Genomic DNA, 19,945 nt, shown 5'->3' with positions numbered 1-19,945 from the left:
TTCAAAGCTTGCTAAAAGGGTAACTTAAAGTATCTATTTTGTGTTTTTCAGTCTCCATCCTATGAGTCCAATATAGAAGGTTTAGCTCAAGTTTTACTGAAATCTAGCAAAAGACACTCTCATTACCTTGTAGCCTTTTACTTAGCGACAGAATATATAGAAAATAAAATAAAAAGGGGGAAATTTAGCTCAAAGTTATTAACCATATGTAAAGACTGTGCTTTTATTTTGGTAGTGTCGGTCCCGGAAGTGTGTCGTCTCCTATTTTCTCTGTTGCGTAAGGAACGTTTGTAAAAGTTTACGGATAAATTCAGGACATGTTTTTCTGCGAAACGTTTTTAGAAAATTAAAGACATGAAGAAGAGATTTCACATTGACCTGGACGATTCTGCTTTCACTAAAGAAAGAACACCGGTCTGTATTTTCATATAGCTACTTGCTGTGTAGCTAACTTGTTAGCCCTTTAGCCTGTTCGAAGAACCTTCAATTTCAGATGTCTTTCAAAATAGTTTATCAAGGACAATACTGTGAAAAATATGTCAAATCAATTCTCATATTGTTATTTGATTGTTTTCCAGCTAAAGCCACAGTTTCAGCCTTTATCCAAAGGACAACAAAACACAACCGCTCCAGCTACGTCTGCCACAGAGTCAGCTACAAAATCATCTGTGCAGCCCCTCTCCTATGCAGATTACATTGTCCAGAGTAAAACGACAACAGCTGCTGCTCCACAGAGAGATGCTGCCTCTAAACTGGTCAGGGCTGAAGGAGTTGGAATCAGCAGTCTGCAGCTAGGGGAGAGTGTGTCGACCCGCACTTTGGGCTCTGAAACGGTTCAAGACTGTGTTAAAGGGACTGAAGTTCAGCCCGAGGAGGTGAAAAGGAATGATGAAAAACACGAGACTGCTGCTGAGGATAGCAGCAGCAGCAGTCTGAAGTCAGATCCAACTGTCATCCAGGGTCCCAAACCAGTGGGATCTGGGAGCAGCATTATTGTCAGTCCTCGACAGGTAAGCTTGGACTTGTAAATATATTGGACTCACTAAAGTACAAGATATCTCTGTTTATGTGCATCAATAAGCTTGTTGACAAGTGTCAATTTTGACTTATTAATTTTTTTGCATTTTTTTTCTTCTGCAGAGGGGTAATCCTATTCTAAAGTTTGTGAGGAGTGTGCCCTGGGAGTTTGGAGATGTTGTTCCTGATTACGTCTTGGGACAGACAACCTGTGCTCTTTTCCTCAGGTGAGTGGCTTTGGGGGGCTATGAAGTAAGCAATGTGTTTTTCCTCACAAAGATTTTTCCTAAAATAGAGGTGGAGGCAAACTGTGCAGCACCACTATTTTTTTTTTTATATTGGGATGATATCTGAAGTAATAAATTCACCTTGTCCTATATTATCTGCTTCTCACCTGCTATTACAATGTCTACTACTCTGTTTGGGGTCTTTGATATCTTTGGTACTCCCTGTGTTAATGTTTCCATGCAGTAACACTCCATCCAGCAGACTGAATATGTTATTGGTATAAAAAGCATCAATTCCTGACTTAATGATTGTTCCAGGATGCAAACAATGCATATTCCTACCCGTAGGTGGAGAGCTTATTGACAAAGTAACATTGTATTTGGCTTTGTGATACCCTTTATTATTAAAACAACTAAGACAAGACTTTTATTGTTAAAGTAGGGCATGTTTTATTTTATTAGTGAAGAAAACTTGCCCAAGATACATTTTTGAATGTTCTGGATTATTGATATTTATGTTAATACTGCTCTCTCCACACTTCACTATTTAGGTTCTGCCTATTGTGGCTCTTTTGATTTATTGTTCAGAATAGCTCGCTTCGTTTTTAATGGGGATTTTTCTTGTGGCTTTATTAAACCTATGAGACAATAGCACCATACTCTGTACAAAGCTTTAGTGAGTCTACTCCTCCTCCCATTCGATTTATGGAGGGTACTCAGAATTGTTTCTGAACTTAGCAGAACTGTGTTCACATTTCTTGTACCTCTGCAATGGATTAATCTTCAAATTAGACTAAAGCTTAATTTTTGTGTGTTTTTGGTAAGAGTTTAAATCTTTCCTAAAGGTTTTAAGTGACCAGTACAACTGCTGACGCAGATGATTTGCAGCCACAATCCAGAAACAAACTGGATTCTGTTTCTGCATTATGTTGACTCTGACTTATTTTGTTTAGATATTTTGGTGTTAATTTCTAACTTTTATCCTGCCTGGTTTTTCTGACTCTTCCTTCCTATTATTGCATTACAAACGGTACATTCCTGTTATTATTGCATTGCATTGATGCACTGACGTTATGATAATTAATTGATTAATCTATTGTGCAGCTCTGTTCTAAAACTTAAATAATTTTTTAGGAAACATGGAGTGGTGTTTTTCTGTTTGATTCGTGAAGTTTGTCCTAACGCTCGTTCTGTTTTATGTTTTGTGATTTTCTCTTTTTCATGATGATGGCTTTGGACCTGATTTGAAGCCTGAGGTATCACAACCTAAATCCAAACTACATCCATGACCGTTTAAAGCAGCTTGGAAGTACATTCACTTTACGTGTGTTGCTGGTTCAAGTTGATGTGGTAAGTAAGGGTAATCACTGTCACAGAGGACTTGCATTTAAGGTTGATCAGAGAAGAATGGGACATAGTTTGCTGAATATTTATCTGTAGTTATCATTTTTGAATTTGCTGTGCTAACCCTACAGAGTAGCATCAGTACATTTCAAAATATGTTTTTGTCCTAGTAGTCAACATTACTTTTCTTACTTATGTAATTTGTACTTGCAGTAGATTCCAGATTTACTTTAATGCTTGTCTGTGTTCACATGAATTTTACTTTACTATTTGTAAAGTAAAACAATTTGTTCAAAGGTCTAAAAATAATTAAAAAATCCTCGAGGCTACTGTTTCATACCTAAATAGATGCATATAAAATGGTAACGCAAGTAATTTTGAAAGCAGAACATCCTTGGGACGACTTCGGTTACCGTCAGGCTATGTAAATCAGTTTTAACAGAAGACTGACTGTAATGTGAGCTCCCCTTACAGAACTGTTCATCTGTGAAGTGTATCTTGCTTCCACAGAATTGGGTTTGCTTACAACTGTACAACTGAAGTGTGCAGCTGGTTGCTATTTTTGGCATCACACTCAACAAAAAATAACAGATGTCATGAAATTGGCCTATTTGAAAAATAAGTCTACTGTCTTACCATTTAATGTAAGAGTTCATCATTAAGAATAATGTATAATATCACAGTGTAAATGTATTTGTTTTTATTTGTACAGAAAGATCCTCATCACGCTTTAAAAGAACTGGCACGCATCTGTGTCCTGGCCGACTGCACTCTTATCTTGACTTGGAGGTAAAATTAACAAATGACATGTATCAGTGTTCAGAGAAACTCTGTTAACTTCTTCAGCACGTTTAAGTTGTATAAAGAAATGATGGAGTGAAGTTTTTTTTTTGTTATATGTCACCTAATTGTATGTGTTAGTCATAAACACCCAAAGATGGCATTTGTTCAACAGTTTTTAAATTATTTCATATACTGTAAATAAACGTGTGAACCACAGTTGAGGACTTTTCTCTCTCTTTATTTTTTTTGCTTAATATTAAATTGTCAGCCCAGAAGAAGCAGGACGTTACCTTGAAACATACAAGTCATATGAGAAGAAGCCAGCAGATCTTCTGAAGGAGCAAGTAGAAAAAGATTATCTGTCAAAGGTCTGTTTGTAGGTTTGTTTTGTGTTAAAAATGTCATTATTCTGTACATTTCTTCCCACATAAAATAGGCTAATATTATTTATTTATAAATTGATTTTACAAAACCGAAATACAGCTGAGTCAACTTAGTACCAGCACATAACTGTTTTTTGTGTTTCTTTAAAGGTTACAGATTGCCTGACTACTGTGAAGTCTATAAACAAAACCGATGCCATAACCTTGCTATCCACTTTTTCTGTGAGTATTTCTGAAAAACAACTATGAGGCCATCCTGGATTGACTTATTTCCAGAATGGCAAATATATTACTCACACAGGAGCCACAAAAAAATAGTTAATACAGACTATATAAAATTTCACCCTTTTTTTTAAGTCTAAGCTCAGAAATCTGCCTAGTGCTCGGTAATTTGTTCCCATTTATTATCAGTCTTCTCAGCTGGATGCTCTTAATTGTAAAGAAATTTAAAATATATCTTAATTTGAAATGTTTTATAAAATGACTTGATTTTTCCATTTCAATATTTTAGCACTGTTCTGTTTCAACTGTTAACTTGACTTGGATAGAATGCTGCGGGCACTATACAGATAACACACTGTGGTTTCTACTTCTTGTCCAGACTGTAGAGGGAATCATCAATGCCTCTAAAGAAGACTTGGTTCTCTGTCCGGGCCTCGGACCACAAAAGGTGAAGACGTATGGATCTTAACGAAGGCTCATAATGACTATGCCAAGCATTTATTGAACATTACTGATTTACCTTTTGCGTTGACAGGCGAAGCGTCTTTATGATGTCCTACATAAACCCTTTCTGAAGTCAAGAACAAACAACAGCTGACATGGAAAGAACTGAAGAAAGGAAGTTGTCCCATTGAACAACCTTAACTAAGACACAATTTAAAGTACTTAATTTTAAGCACAAACTATTTTGATTAAAAAAATTACATGAACCATTTTATGCTGTTTTATGTTTTGGGAACTATGTTTTTTTTTAAAGTAATAAATGCTATTTTTCTACAGTATATTCTCCCCTTTGTGTATTGATTACTGATTCATTGTGTGATGTAGCGCCATAAAAAACTATTTGGCTTCTTTTAAATTTCTTCCATTTTTGCTTGTTTCACACTTAGCTGTTTTAGATCATCTTACTGCCATAAGCAGCAGAGAAACAAGACCATCACAGAAACCGCATTGTTTGACGTTTTACGCTAGATAGTGTGACGCACCTTTTCAGAAAGTTCCACTTTTGTTGCTTGAGAATTCATCCATCGATGTCATTTTAGCCCAGTTTTTTTATTGATGAAACATGACCACCTTAATTGAGCCAAGAGAAGTCTGTAGTGCTTTAGATGTAGTTACTATTTAGTAATTTTGGTTGGCTAGTCACTCCAAAGAAAATCCATTACTGTTCCATACAGTCTCAATTTGTAGATAATGGCTCCCATTATGGGTTATTGGATTCCTAGGGAATTATAAAGCTTTGTAAGCATTTATCTAGGCTGATAAATTTTAGTGATTATATGTCTAGCAGTTATCAAGCCTGGGTGTGGCGAGTACAATTAGACACATTTTTTAAATCACATTTAAATCATGATTTAACAAGATGGCAATTACTTTCTCCATATTAGACAGGGTTTGTTTAGATAGCTTTTTTTTCCTTTATAAAAAAAATGAAGCATTACAGAGTAAAAATATTTGTAAAAGTTAAATATCCTTTTCATATCATCAGATAATTGATTTTGTGGGAGCTGAAAGTGCTTTTTTATGTAAATGTGTCTTAGTTTACCTTGCATGTTATAAAACGGCAAGATCCAAAATCCTGGAAAAAGCGAATGATCATGATGTCAAATCGTTCAATTTTAAACGAACACAACTATTGTCACGAATTAAAATTTATTGTATGCGGTACAATAAATGTGGGTGATCTGGATTATTTTCAGTAATTCGACATGATGAATAAAAGAATTTCGAAATTTCCGACAGCCGTGAAGGCTCCCAAGTCAACGTCAAAAACAGGAAGTGGTTTCCGCACATACTTATGTTAAAGTGAGTGAGTTTTGCCGCTTGTTTCGCTGTAGTAACATACGACTGTTTTGACTGTTATTAAAGGTGGTTAAAATTGGTCTTATTGAAAGGCTAAATCAATTATTCGTCCAAGCCTCCTGTTTAAAACATGCAGACGGAGAAAGTAGAAGAAGAGGAGGATGCTCCTGAAGAGTATGTTGCCCTGTGTGATTTCACTGCAAGCGGCTCTGAGCAGGTTATTCTTCTGCCAGTCAAACGTCTTGTAAGACTTTGTAATAAAACTGTCAGTATTAACCATTTTGCTCCGTTTTGTTCCACAGTTGAGTTTCACCACAGGAGACAAGCTGCTTGTGCACAACAAGTCTTCAGCAGATTGGTGGTGGGCAGAACTGCAGGGGGTGATCGGTTATGTTCCTGCCAGCTATCTGCGCCTGGATGGTGCTGAGGAGGGGGACGACACCTCCTTCGAGGACCCCTGGCAGGATGACGAATACTTCGGCAGCTACGGGACACTGGTTAGAAACATAGAACTGTCATTTTTATGTTTCAATTTTCCCCAAGTTTCACAGACTGACTAGTACTCTATTTAATGAAATCAATCAACCTTGCATCCTGAGGCAAGTCTCCCACAGAGTCTTAAAAGCAGGACCAACTAATTGTATTAGTGTGGTGAATTTTATTTTTACTTTAATGCTAATGACCCAAAATGTTGCTTTCTCATTACATTGTGTTATCATTTTGTAACGAAGTAACAGTCCAAAAGCAAAAGTATTCTCGTCCCTTGAATGTTTTCACTTTTTGTCAAAATACTGCCTCAAGTTGCCTCATCGTGTAGGTGTTAGGAAAATAACTCGTTTCCCCCCTTTTACTTTCCAAACAAAAATCTTAAAAGTGTGGCATGTGTTTTGTAATTACCACTCTGATACCCCTAAATAAAACCAAGTGTAACAAACTGCCTTCAGAAGACACTGAATTAGTAACTCTGTAGGAGCTGCAGTAATGCACAGCTCAGAAGGGAGGATCTGTATACTAGAGATTATTGTATTGGAAGTCGTGTTTGCATTTTGCCAAAAGACACAGCAGATGTGTGGAAGATTGTGTTGTGGTCAGATGAGGTCTAACCAAAGTGTCTCATTATGCTGTCGAGATGCTTCTTTTTAGCTGGCACAGAGTTATTCTGAAGATAGAAGCATCTAAATAAAGGGCAGCTAGAAAACCTGTTAGAGGGTGAAAAAAGATTTCAGACAGGGGTCAAAGGTCTACTTTCATTCATGCAAATGACCCTAAAAATACTGTGGGACCTTAAAAAGCATGGCTTACATAAACTAATATCCATGCTTAAAAATGTCCCACTCAAAATCCAGACCAAAGTCAAAGGGAGAATTTATGTTTATGGACACTCTTCGTCAAATATTGCTATTTTGCTATGTTGAATAGGCAAAAACGTCAGTCTTGAGATATAGCAAGAATGTACAACAACAGACTTGCTGTAAAAGGAGCAGTCATATGTTACTGGAGGCGCTAAATACAAGTGTACACCACACTTTCTTAATTAGTTGTAAACATTTTTGAAAATAATGTTTGGTTCACTTCACAGTAATGTGCTGCTTTGTGTTTGGTCTGTTAGATAAAATTGATTCTACTTAATGTTTGCATGACGAAACTTAAAAAAACCGCTTCTATGTGTTAGATACTTTTGCAAGACACCGCATATTTAGCTTCAGAAATTTAATGAATGATCAGATACATTTTCACAGGAATGCGTAAACGTGTGTCCCAGTCCTAAGGCTCTTAACCCTCGAAGTTGTTACTTTTAAAGTGCTTCAACATGTCAGTTTATGGGGGACTTAAAGTGACATGAAAGGAGAAACAGGAGAAACCTTCACAACAGCTCTTGATGTTTGGTAATGCAACAACGTCATTAAAGAAATTGAAAGTGTGTCACACCTAGAATGCATTTGAAAGTCAAGGCTCCTGTAAAAATGCAAATACTAGAAACTCCAATAAATAATCAAAGCAGTCACCAAGATGCTCTTGCTGACAGATGCATTTGTGCAGATTTTCTCTCAGCATTATTGACACTTTTGTTGTGCACGTTTTGTTTGGGAGAAGAACATCACAGTTTATTGCCAATAGTTTTAAAGAGATTTGTTAGGAATATCTATAAATATACCTCCCTCGGAAAGATAATGCAACTATACAAAAAAAACTGTAACCACACCACTGAGTTTGTGAGAATAAAGTCTGGGATTATATCTATTGCTTTTCTGCATTTCTGATTATGGTTATTCATTAAACAATTCACAATATAAGATATGTTAGTTGTGCTTTACACGGACATCATAGGACCAAGACAGCACAGTGAAGGGCATGGTACAGAGACAAAGACTTTATTAGAAATCTGTCTCCTACCTCAGACCCACGAATGGGCCCTATATGGATTTATCAATACACGCTGCAGTTAGACTGCAGATATTCAAGACCCATGATCAGGGATGTAGATTCTAATTTGCACAAACTTCAGTCAGACGAAGGATCGATGAGCCAAACTGACTAGATTAGCATCCTTGCTGAAACAAGCCCTCTGCTCTCTGCTGCTAATGCAGGACAGCTTACATAAAAGCACAAATCACTTTCTGCTATATAAATGTTCATTTAAATACAGCAGATGTTTGTGTGGCTTAACTGTGGAACAATGTACCTCGTAACGTAAATTAGTTTAATCGATATACGTGTCCACAGACTGTAGTCTTGCACATAGCAGTTATTTTATCTGTTTGTCACACAGAAGCTTCACCTGGAGATGCTGTCGGACCGGAGCCGCACCGAGACGTACCGACAGGTTATTGTCAGCAACAGCGCTTCACTTAGGGACAAGGTGGTGATGGACCTCGGCTGTGGGACCGGCATTATCAGCATGTTCTGTGCTCAGTTGGCAAAACCTTCTATGGTAAAAACGGCAGATAAGTTCTAATTGAGCACACTTTAGTGTTTTGTCTTCTGAGGGTTTCAAATGTATTAAATTCTTCAAGAATTTATGCCCCGTCCTTCAGATATTATATATTTTGCCATATTTGCCTACAAACAATGGGTTTTATTGGGATTTTTATGATGGGTCAACCCAGTGCATAGTTGTGAAGGGAAAGTAATATAATACATGACTTTTTTTTTCTTCTTTCATATAAAAATCTGAGAAGTGTAACACTTATATGTATGAACCTAATTTACAGGCTTGCAGAGCCCCCTGTCACATAAAATACTGCATTTTGTTTCTGATAGCTTTGCAGGCCCACAGACAGAGGCTTTTTCCCACCAAAATAACTTTAAATAACTAAGCTCCGATGTGGAGCATCTCTAAACATTGGTTTTAAAGTCTTAAGTAAAATTCTCAATTAGATTTGGCTGTAAGCCTTTCCAACACATAAATATGCTTTGTCGCGGGCCATTTTGTATCCAGAGAACTTTTTTTGAGGCGTCCCCTCACGGCTTGTGACCAACTTCTGTGATTAATGCTGTCCTCGCCAGGCCTGTCAGTTCAGATGGATGACCATGTCTTGGTAGGTTTGCTGTTGTACCATACTCTTTGTATTTTATTATCATAAATTAAACAGCACTCTATGGAATTATCAAAACTTTAGATTGTTTTATAATTTGTCCTTGCTTTAAGGTTTCCAACAAGGGTCTCCCTGCTGTGTTCCTTGGTCATAGTGATGCCTTTTGTTTACTAATGTTCTTTAACAAATCTCTGAGGTCTTCATACAGTAGTTGTATTTGTTTTGAGATTACACAAAGATTTACTCTTTTTACTAATTAGGTTGGCTCTAAAGGCAATTTGGCAGTACTAGGTTTGATATAAGGGCACAAAATTAAAGATTGTTAAATCCACCCACCACTTGTTTAGCAAATTTATTTGTAAAAACCTTTCAAAACTATGCCTTATTTTGCTTCTATTTCACAATTATGCACTGTTTTGTGTTGATCTGTCACATCAAAAATCTGAGTAAAATGAATTGAATTTGATGAATGGGTTGCTTCTGCAAGATCCTACATGTGCTTCACATTATTCATTAATGTGTTTATACCTCCATCTCTTGGACAAGCACTGTTACTGCTGCAAAGACACAGCTTGGTGTTAACTCTGCTCTAATTACTTTCATGGTTCTGTAGGTGTATGCTGTAGAGGCGAGCTCCATGGCGGAGCACACCAGACAGCTGGTGAAGCAGAACGGCTGTGAGGAGGTGGTCACTGTGCTGCAGGGGCGAGCAGAGGAGCTTGAGCTGCCAGAGCAGGTGGACATCCTGGTGTCTGAGTGGATGGGCAACTGTCTGCTGGTAATTATTAAACCTTCAGTGCTGCTTGTTATAAAATTTTCCATAGCGTGCATAAACCCTGTAACTTCCAAATTTGGTGTTTATTGTTTGGGAATGATTTTAGAAGCATTTCTAACCAACTTTTGAATCAGTGTGTAAAGTCGATAGACTTCCAACGGTCTATCCAATGAACTAAAGTAAAAAAAAATATTAATGACTTTCATTTAGCTCAGATTAGTGCAATTTTCTTGTTTGCTGAAGAAAACTCAGGATCTGAAACGGCAGTCCTTGAACACTGTTTTCCTGCACCATGTGTCTGGGTTGCACACGTGAATCAAATAATTTGTTCATTAGTGCTTCTCTTTAGAACACAGGCCACAAGTCCAGTTCTGGAGAGCTGCTATCCTGCAACATTTGGATGCATCCTTTCTGTAACACACCTAAATGCAATGAACGGCGTACTGCTGGGCCTCTGCAGAACTGATTGATGTAATGAGTCTTCAGTTGAATCACTGCTGATAATTTATTGCATTGATCCTCTTGTGGTTATCTTCCGTTGTTGGCATTTATTGAGTCTTTATGAGAAATAATAGATTAATTCATTTGATGTTGCTTTCAAAATCTTTTCCTTTGGTCTCAGCTCCGTTTTAAAGATTTAAATATCTCTAATTTTCGTACTTTCTGCTGGTCTAGTTTGAGTTTATGGTGGAGTCGGTCCTCTTGGCCAGGGATCGTTGGCTCCGGGACGGTGGTGTGATGTGGCCCTCCTCAGCAGCTTTAGCTCTGGTTCCATGTCAGGCCGACAGCTACTACACAGAGACAATGGCCTTCTGGGAGCGACCTTATGGCCTGGACTTCACGCCACTACAGTAAGAGCCACTGGTCAGCTGTGGAGCTGAACATGATCTTTTTATCTATTTTTGTTTGCATTGCTCATTCCTCATTTTCAGAGACTGTACACAAATGTGTAGTTGGCAGATTGATGTAGCCAAACTGACTACCAAACTGAGATTTCTTGCCTAGTGGGATGAGTCCTGTGGAATACAGTGGAGGGTGTCCTCTAAAGCAAATCAGGCTTTTAACTTTGAATCACTTACAACAATAAGGTGTTTTTTTTTCTAATAAACTGTTCAGAGACTGAAAAAGTCTCAATTTCAAGCTTTGCAAGATACAGAGCCAAACACTTCTGCAGGTTCTTCATGGTCGATAGCAACGTCTTTGTTTTCGATGAAAGTCAGTGAAGATTAGACACCAGGATCAACAAAAGGCTCATGAAACAAAATGAAAGAAGGGAAAATAACACGAATGAGCAAGAAAAAGGTTCAGATATAGATTTAGAAATAGATTTTTAAGGAAACCAAATAAGTAGTGCACAGTAATGACATTTAGTGCCATTTTTTTCTGTCACTAGAATTATGAACCTGTTAGATCATTTTTTATTTAGTTTTAAACAATAAGATTCTATATAGCATTGGTAATAACCTAATTAGATTTTATTCGAGTTTGTTGAAGCCGAGACAGATGTAGAAGTAGCAGAACACTGGCCTTGAGCACTGCCTGCATATGTGCTGCAGAGGGAGCTAAAGATTATTCTTTTTGGTTTCTGTTGTGTGATGTCTTGATTTTTTGAAGAGGTCATTGTTGACTTACCCAATTAAATAAAGGTTAAATAAAAATTGGGTGAAACTTTAAGCTTAGAAGGAACTGTGTGCTTTGGACAGATGGAATAAAAATCTGGCTTTTTCAAAACAAAGATTTTAGGTGGGTTTGGTTTAAAAACAAAAAGAGGAATGTGTTGAAAAGCATGTTATACCCAGGGTTAAGTATGTGTGATTCTGTGGGCCTGTTTCTCCTCCAGAATCTCTGGGGAACTTGTTAGAGTGGACGGCACCATAAGTCTCTAGCTGCATAGTTTAACTAAAACTCTGGGGGAATCTTGTCAATGGATCTTTGAATTGGATATTAATCCAAAAACATGTGGTCAGACCAACACAGAAATGGTTTAATTAACATAAAATCTACATTTTTAGCCATCTCAGCTTGTAAACCTTATATAAGTATGTCGGGGGGTGTTTTCAGTGTGAGATTAATCACTAGCGAAAATGTGTATTAATTTTAAGGATTTTAAACTATTTCTACCAGAAATGCTAGTGGATTTTACTTTGTGTCTATATTTATTCAGAAGTGGAGCATGTAAAAACTTGAGCTGACCCAAATGTGTTAATGATTCTAGTTTATTCACCTATAAAGCCTTATCTTAATTGCTTCTTCATAAAACACTGAGATCAAGGGTTATAAAATAAACTGAGTCACGGAAAAGAACATTTATTTCATGACAAGGAGAAGAAGTGAAATAAAATATAATTACTTATTATATTTGTAATTAAAATAACTGACTACTGTGATTACAAAAATATGTAGCTCCCGAAATAACTTATGAAATAGTTGGATGAAGTATATTTTATTTTGTGCCCTGAAGAAAATCATTCATGCATACAACAGATCATACTGTTTCATGTACTATAAATTCCTCCTGCAACCATTTTAAATGCTTTCTGTAGGAGCAGATTCATTCCTTCTTTGGCTCCTGATTGATGTCTTATATCCCTGCAGGCCTTTGGCACAGCAGGAGTTCTTCACCAAGCCAAAGTTCAGCCATCTTATTGACCCTGAGGACTGTCTCTCTGCTCCCTGTGATGTCATCTGCCTTAACATGTACACTGTTCAAGTGAGAGACCTTGAGGTATCAAATGGGCTTCTCTATTGCAAGAGACCGCAGTTCTGATCTGTTTTTCTTTTGATACTAATGGAGCAGAGTTTCATTTCTCAGGAAATGAGGGGTGAGTTTCAGTTTTGTGTGGAGAAGCCTGGAATTTTCCACGGATTCACGGCCTGGTTCACTGTTCAGTTTGAAAGCCTGGAGATGGGAGGAGCAACAGTGGAGCTCAACACTGGACCAAACTCAGAGTAAAAATCAAACTACACTAAATGATTCACACGTTCAAAATCCATCAATACGTTAGAATGTAATCTAGTTTCAATAATTTAATTTAAAAACTAATCTATAGATTCATTACATAAAGCATTTATTTCTTTTTATTTTAATACATCTATGAAAATAAATTCTTTAATGATCTATTGCATCCTATCTACATAATCTACGCAACGTTCACATGCCTGACATTAACCATTAACCAGTTTCTCCTCAAAGTTTTGAAATCGAGGTTAAAATGTGAGGAGGAATGAATGTCCTAAGTGGACTGTAAAGTGTCATGCTGCTACATGTCTACACCAATCAGTTTGAAGAGTTGTTTAAATGCCCATTTCAAAACTTGTTTCTTTTCTCCACCGTTTAATTATCCACAAAACACCAAATATGCTACTCTTCTGGCTTTTATTTATTTTATTCGGACCTTTTTATTCTATATTCTATATAACTGTTTGGTAAAACTGTGAAGCACTTTGGTCAGCTATTTTTCTTTTAAATTTGCTAATAAATGCGTTGAAATTGAGGAAGGGAAAATGCTAAGGCCCATTTTCAGGATACATTTGTGTGCCTTTCCTCATCGAGTCTCAAAACTGCTAAACAGGCTTTGCTTTGTAGTCTTTTTAGGGCTAAATCCTCCTTTTCCGGCAAATCTCAATTTGTAGATTTACATTGTATTCCATTGGATACCAATTAGATACATGGGTTGTATACCCATTGGATACAACCCATTGAATCCCATGAGTCGTATCCAACCCATTGGATACAACATTCTGTGAACAACAACCCATTTTAGTGACTATATTTTTCTGTGCTTTAGCCTCCATGTGGGTTTAATAAGTTTCTGCTGGACAACTGTCAAGTCAGTAGTCATTCTAAAGTATACAAATGTTTCAATATTCCAATTTACTGGGATCAAGCTGTTTTATGAATTGACTCTTTGTTTATGATCTGTTAATACTCAGTCCAACCCATTGGAAGCAGACTTTGTTCATGCTGGACAGGCCGATCCATGTGTACGCCGGAGACTCCATCAATGGAAACATTGTCCTGCGCAGAAACCCTGTGTGGAGACGCCACATGACCGTTACGCTGCACTGGAACATCAACAGCAACACGGACGACTGCCAGGCAAATATCTCACTACACTGCACATCCATATTCATAAATTTGCTGTTGTTTTCATGGCTTTTGTTCACTTCCTCTTTACATTTATAGGTTGGGACAAAAAGTTTCCCCATGTGGAGGTGACTGGTTTGTGGCAAATCAACAGTAAACCAGTCAAATATGTCCACTCTTTGCCCATGAGCTGCTGCTGGCCAGTGATCAGAAGCGGTTACTGAAAACGTGACACCCAGAGCGCTACCTAGCAGGACATTTGAGTCTTTAGTGATGCATCTGATCGCTACAGGAACAGGTGATCACACAACGGGTCATTCTTTAAGAGCAGCATGTGGCTGAAAAGAAGAAACTACTGAGGAGTCACTGATGGAGGAAAATAGGGGTCATTGAAGGAGTAGCAAGATACTCTTTCAGGTACAACAGAAAAAGAATGTTTTAATCTTTATTACACTCCAGTCTTTACAATGTTTTTTTTTTTTTTTTATAAAAAAGCTTAATTTACATTTTCACTTATTTAACTGATATTCAATTATTTAAACACCTAAACATAAGAGAATTTTTTGATTTTTACCTTTCATGTTAAAGTAAGCAATACATTAAGAATTGCTGGATTACCAGTAACAAGCTAAAGTAATCATTTAAAAAGTCAAAACTGCTAAAACACTCCTGTTGAGGTGCACTACTAAACTGCTGGGTAAAACTTGCCTTCTAAACTTAGACAATATTTGCATAAAACACAAGTCAGGGTGTGGCAGCTAAACCCAGCAACCTTATAAACGCAAAACTGTTATAAAAATACAGTTTGTAAACTATGACGGAGAGAAAGTCTATTTAATCATTATATATTACTTTTGTTACTCCACAAAGAATGTCAAAAAAGTCCAATGACCCACCATTGCATTTAGTTGGTGAGAATTATAAAGATTGTGCATTTCCACTGTAGGAACCATTTTACAGGAACTAGGGTAGTATTCAGATTTGTCACTGCAGTTAATGCAGGATTTATTTTTTAGTTACTGCATAGTTTATACCTTATGGTAATTTTAAAACATAAAAAAGCAGTAATTGGCATTTTTGTCAACACAACATTTAAATCCAGCCACACGTGTTGAATATCAGTGTTCTACACTGTAGTTGATTTTAATTAATACATTAAATCTCGTAACCTTAATGAAAATCAGTAAACAATAAGGAGGTAATGCTGTCAAAGCTATTTTGTTATGGGTTTAATCCATTTTATGTGTTTAAGTTTCAGGATTCAAACCGAAAAGATCGCCACCTCAAGAGTCTATCATTAAATGTAAGCCTCAATGAAACAGATGCAGATCCTTTGAGACTCATAGTGCTACTTTGTTATAAATCTAACCCATCTACAATGGGTTAGATTTAATCTTTCATCTGCTGTGTCACATATCTGAGTAAAAATTGCACAATGAGTTTGGCTCTAGATCACAAGGTTGTAATCTTGAGCTTTTCCCACCTTTCCTGTTGCTCTAAAAAAGCTTGTATATAGAAAAGTCTGATAGAGAAATTCAATTAAGCTTGCCACAGTTAATTCTTTTTTTCTTATTCTAGAAGTCCATATAGTGAAGATGAGCACCAATGGCTCAGCTGTAGGAGTGACACTGAAAGTAAACTTTTGGACCTCACAGTGGAAATGCACAAATCTGACATAAAAGAACAAAGAAAAACTCCAATAAATAATGTTCCACATGGTCAAAATAAAACATATTAAAAATGAAAATTATAAATGTATGGTGTAGATAGCATACTTGTAATTCTATTTTTTTCTGTAGCAAAAGACATGATTGTTCCTTTGCTAGTTTTAAATAAAACAAACAATTATGTTTTATATTTTCAAATATTCTTATCCTTTGTTCTCTTACCATGATATCTTACATTGGGCCGTACCTTTTACAAAAATGTTTAGCTTTGCACACATGGGGGTGTAGATAATAAAACTAGATTATAAAATGAGATGAAAGTAGGACAGATATATTCTGTGTGCACAATGATAAGTCAAGTAATAGGGGGATGCAAACTGCAGAGGACTTGAGAATCAAGAGAAGCTACCAATAACTACATTTATCTTGGATTTCTATTATATTCTATAACCGCCACCTCAAGAGTCTCAAGTATCCCTCAAGAACTTGAGGGATACTGCTACCTACATGGAGGATGTAGGAAGAAAAATGTCCAGTGAAGAAAAACAGTCCGCCATGTTGGATTAACTGAGGTATAAGATGCTCGGAGACATGGTCGAGGTAAGGAAGGCTAAAACCTGAACATCACAGAACAAGAAAAATAATCTGACTGTGCCAAGAAATATCTGAAGACAGATTTTTCAGAGGTTTTATCGCTTGATGAAATGAGAGTGACCTGATGGGCCTGGTGGATGGACATGTGGATCAGTAATGGGTGCAGAGCTCCAAGTCAGATGTTAAGGTGGAGCTCATTATTAAGGATGAGCTAGCTGGATCTTTTCGGGTTGAAGATGGGCTCAAAATCGACTCCCAAAGATGCACCACTTTTTTTGTTTTTTTTTAAGACACCTTCTTCAGGCAGCAGTACAGGAAGAAGTCTACATCTTTCAAAACGACAATGATTTTTATGCAGGATAAAGGCTCGCCAGAAAAGGTGTTAAAAGATGGAAAAAACTGCTGACGGATACAGATGTTCCTCACCTGAACTGTGGGCAGTTAAACAGGAAATGTACGGTGTAGAAAAACAGTCCGCCATGTTGGATTAACCGAGAACACTGTATGAATGAATACTGTATGCTGATTAATAAAAACAAGGTTTGCCTGATAATTGTGAACACTACTTGCGCGACTCTTGTATTCCACTTTAACTCAGTGACATCAGTGCATTTCTGTCATGTTTGTCACACCCACAATATCATGTTTACAAAAACTGTTCACTTGGACAGTATTTCTCATCAGGTAAAAGACAGAAGCTTGAGGGATACTGCTACCTATTTTCTCATTTGTAAACATTGATGCAAAATGCTGAAGTTGACACTAACGTGCTGCACCCGTCTGAAGCAGAAGTGATTTGAAGCGGCTCTTGGTTAAACATCAGTCTCAGTTTTTATTCTGACGTGTGTGTTCATCTCTGAGGACAACTTCTGATTGGGTGAACTCTCAGGGGAAGGAGGCCTGGAGTGCGGAACAAACTGTGGAGGCTTGACAACTTCGTATTTAACACAATTTTTTTCCTTTTTCTGCTTCAAGTGTTTGTCACAGTGATTCACAAACGTTTCCAGCTTGACAAAGGTCTTGTTGCATACTTTGCAGTGATAAGGTCGCTGGCCCTTTTTTAGGCGTATGTGAAGCCGGATGTATGAAGAGCGTACAAACGTGCGGCAGCAGACGCCGCACTTAAGATCCGCCATGTTGCTTTGCGCTTCGTGTGGCTTGTTGACTGGAGGCGCGGGTGCAGAAACGACAACAGGAACAGGTGTGGGTCTGGCTTGTCCGGCGGCCTCTAGAGCCTTGTGGGAGAGCAGGGTGGACATAGAGCGGAAGCCCGCGCCACACTGCTCACATTTGAAGGGCCTCTCACCGGTGTGGAGTCGAATGTGTGCCAGAAGCCCGGCCTTCTGGGTGAACGACTTGCTGCAGTAGGTGCACTTAAAAGGCTTCTCTCCCGTGTGCAGCCGACGGTGGGTCTTCAAGTGTGACGCGCGCCCAAAGTTCTTCCCACACTCGGGGCATTTAAACGGTTTATCACCACTATGGATCACCTTGTGAGCCATCAAGTGGGAGGACTGATGGAAGAACTTCCCGCAGATGTTACACCTGAACTTCCTTTCCTTGTTGTGGGAGGTGAGGTGAAGGCTCAGGTGGGCAGATGAGATGAAGGTTTTGTTGCATATGCTGCAGCTGTGGGGGTCCAGTCGAATGCGCCGGTGGGCCCGCCGGCCGTTGGGGGGGCTGCTGCTGCCTCCAGCCTCACAGGATGGACATTTGAATGGAGCATCTCTGTCGTCTGTCTGCTTCTGCTTAGCTGATGCGGAATCAGAGTCGGAGTCCAGCTGTGTTGGGCTGAAACTGCACCCACACTCTGAGCAGAGCCTGGACTCCTCCTCCTGCTGCTGGTCATCGGTTTTATCCAGCATCCCGATATTTACAATCACACCATGGAGGGACTGATAACCTACAAATGAAATGCAAACACACAACTGGATAAAGATATATGCAGCTTTTAGTTGTGTTATAAAGTGAGAGTTTGACAAAAGGCAGACTGTAAAGGTTAGATGACTGTAGTTTTAGAGCAGTGTTTCTCAACCCTGGTCCTCACCGTCCCCTGCTCTGCATGTTTTAGATGGGCCTCTATTTCAGAACAGCTGATTCAAATGATTGGATGATTGATCATCAAGTACTCCAGAAGCCTGTTAATCACCCAGAGATACTATTCAGGTGTGTGGCAGAAGGGAAATACCTAAAACATGCAGAACAAGGGGGCGGTGACGACCAGGGTTGAGAAACACTGCTTTAGAGGGATGCCCCCAGGCTGAAGCAATTAGCATCTTTGTGGCCCAATAATCAAAACTGTTTCTCAGTCTTATTTTTTTGTTTTTCCTCAGGTTTAGAGGTAGACTTCAGGGGTGTTGACTATGCTTTTTTTCTCTCCTCTACTCCTATTTCCTTACCTTTTAAACCTTTTCCCGACACATACACACACATATACACTACAGTTCTGTGTCCTGTCCTGTTCACACTGCTGGACAGGAAGCGTTAAGAATAGACTCGTGTGGAATAAAATATTAAATCCTGTGGACCAATCTAAGAAGCAGTTAATGCTGGTTTTGACTGAAAGGTGTCAGAAAACATCACTGTCGCTTACTGCAGCCCACTCTGCTTGCCTGTGTTGCACCCTTCCAAAAGGTCCTAAAAAAAACCACGTAAGCATCAGAGTTCGACCTTGGAACAATGAAAGATTACGGCCTGACCTGATAAATTACGTTTATTTAAGGCACAAGTGTCAAACTCCAGTCCTCAAGGGCCGGTGTCCTGCAATGTTTAGATGTGCCTCTGCTGCACCCCCCAATAGAATAATTAGCAGGACTCTGGAGAACTTATCTACACAAGGAGGAGGTAATTAAGCCATTTCATTCCAGTCTTTTGTACCTTTGGCACATCTAAAAACTGCAGGACAGCGGCCCTTGAGGACTGGAGTTTGACACCCCTGATTTAAGGGAACACAGGATTTATTATGGGAAGAAAGCAACCTGGCAGAGGCAGTGTGATGCTTCACAGCAGGGGTACAAGACCATTGATGCTCTCAATGACTTCACAATCATTAGCACATTATTAGGCAGGTGGTCATAATGATATACAAGAATGGTTTACCTGCTGTAAACAATGCACAGCTCGCCCTCCCTGCTTTATACCGCATTATCTTTTAATCAGTGATTTATTTCTTCTCCATAATGTGGCAGTTATAACATAACACAGCAAGTAGACAGAACATAAACTGGGAAATCTTAAAACCTCAGATAAAATCCGCCCAGTAAAGCTCCTGTCATCATGCTGCGGCCTGCAGCGCCGTAAACAATGCGAGGGATGCAAACCAACAAAGACTCCACATACCGTGCTCATTTTTTGCCTAACAAAACGGATCTCTTTTGTTTTGGGTGTTCTTCCTGTGAGCTGCTGTTAAAACATAGCCAGAAACTGGGGTGAGTTAACACATTTCAGGGAGCGTTATGTCGTGTTTCGTCGTTTTCTTTTTCTGGAAGGAGGCTGACCCGTTTTTCTGTA

At 38.4% G+C, this 19,945-nt stretch overlaps 3 protein-coding genes across 4 annotated transcripts; 2 read left to right on the top strand and 1 right to left on the bottom strand.

The window, feature by feature from the left end:
- The first annotated feature begins 213 nt into the window (after window positions 1-213).
- Window positions 214-4,758, top strand: ercc1 (excision repair cross-complementation group 1). The gene is made up of 9 exons (XM_008403911.2): window positions 214-414; window positions 579-1,010; window positions 1,141-1,244; window positions 2,495-2,594; window positions 3,301-3,377; window positions 3,640-3,739; window positions 3,905-3,976; window positions 4,356-4,424; window positions 4,512-4,758. The coding sequence occupies exons 1-9, from the start codon at window positions 355-357 to the stop codon at window positions 4,572-4,574; spliced, it is 1,077 nt and encodes a 358-aa protein (XP_008402133.2). The 5' UTR covers window positions 214-354; the 3' UTR covers window positions 4,575-4,758.
- A 649-nt stretch (window positions 4,759-5,407) lies between these two features.
- On the top strand, window positions 5,408-14,658 carry prmt2 (protein arginine methyltransferase 2). 2 transcript variants are annotated; one of them, XM_081604305.1, is made up of 10 exons: window positions 5,408-5,996; window positions 6,082-6,276; window positions 8,550-8,711; window positions 9,929-10,093; window positions 10,766-10,941; window positions 12,686-12,815; window positions 12,903-13,039; window positions 13,879-13,920; window positions 14,024-14,189; window positions 14,277-14,658. In XM_081604305.1, the coding sequence occupies exons 1-10, from the start codon at window positions 5,910-5,912 to the stop codon at window positions 14,307-14,309; spliced, it is 1,293 nt and encodes a 430-aa protein (XP_081460431.1). In that variant the 5' UTR covers window positions 5,408-5,909; the 3' UTR covers window positions 14,310-14,658. The 2 variants fall into 2 exon arrangements, with proteins under 2 accessions (XP_081460431.1, XP_081460433.1); XM_081604307.1 differs by lacking the exon at window positions 13,879-13,920 and having other exon boundaries at window positions 5,678-5,996.
- Window positions 14,659-16,766: 2,108 nt separating this feature from the next.
- Window positions 16,767-19,931, bottom strand: LOC103461643 (uncharacterized). Its single transcript, XM_074186876.2, has 2 exons — window positions 19,775-19,931; window positions 16,767-18,338 (listed from the first exon to the last, which is right to left on the bottom strand). The coding sequence occupies exon 2, from the start codon at window positions 18,298-18,300 to the stop codon at window positions 17,251-17,253; it is 1,050 nt and encodes a 349-aa protein (XP_074042977.2). The 5' UTR covers window positions 18,301-18,338; window positions 19,775-19,931; the 3' UTR covers window positions 16,767-17,250.
- Window positions 19,932-19,945: the final 14 nt, after the last annotated feature.

The sequence above is a fragment of the Poecilia reticulata genome, chromosome 2 (genome assembly GCF_904066995.2).
Source record: "Poecilia reticulata chromosome 2, P_reticulata-male-v2, whole genome shotgun sequence".
Lineage (NCBI taxonomy): Eukaryota > Metazoa > Chordata > Actinopteri > Cyprinodontiformes > Poeciliidae > Poecilia > Poecilia reticulata.
The sequence above is the reverse complement of the archived record's forward strand: the minus strand, read 5'-3'. Positions and strand labels throughout refer to the sequence as shown.

Coding starts and splice junctions, on each gene's coding strand:
- ercc1 (XM_008403911.2), top strand. CDS start 355: ATGAAGAAGAGATTTCACATTGACCTGGACGATTCTGCTTTCACTAAA. Junction 415..578: donor TCACTAAAGAAAGAACACCG/GTCTGTATTTTC, acceptor ATTGTTTTCCAG/CTAAAGCCACAGTTTCAGCC. Junction 3,740..3,904: donor AAAAAGATTATCTGTCAAAG/GTCTGTTTGTAG, acceptor GTTTCTTTAAAG/GTTACAGATTGCCTGACTAC.
- prmt2 (XM_081604305.1), top strand. CDS start 5,910: ATGCAGACGGAGAAAGTAGAAGAAGAGGAGGATGCTCCTGAAGAGTAT. Junction 6,277..8,549: donor TCGGCAGCTACGGGACACTG/GTTAGAAACATA, acceptor TTTGTCACACAG/AAGCTTCACCTGGAGATGCT. Junction 13,921..14,023: donor TTCTGCTGGACAACTGTCAA/GTCAGTAGTCAT, acceptor GTTAATACTCAG/TCCAACCCATTGGAAGCAGA.
- LOC103461643 (XM_074186876.2), bottom strand. CDS start 18,300: ATGCTGGATAAAACCGATGACCAGCAGCAGGAGGAGGAGTCCAGGCTC.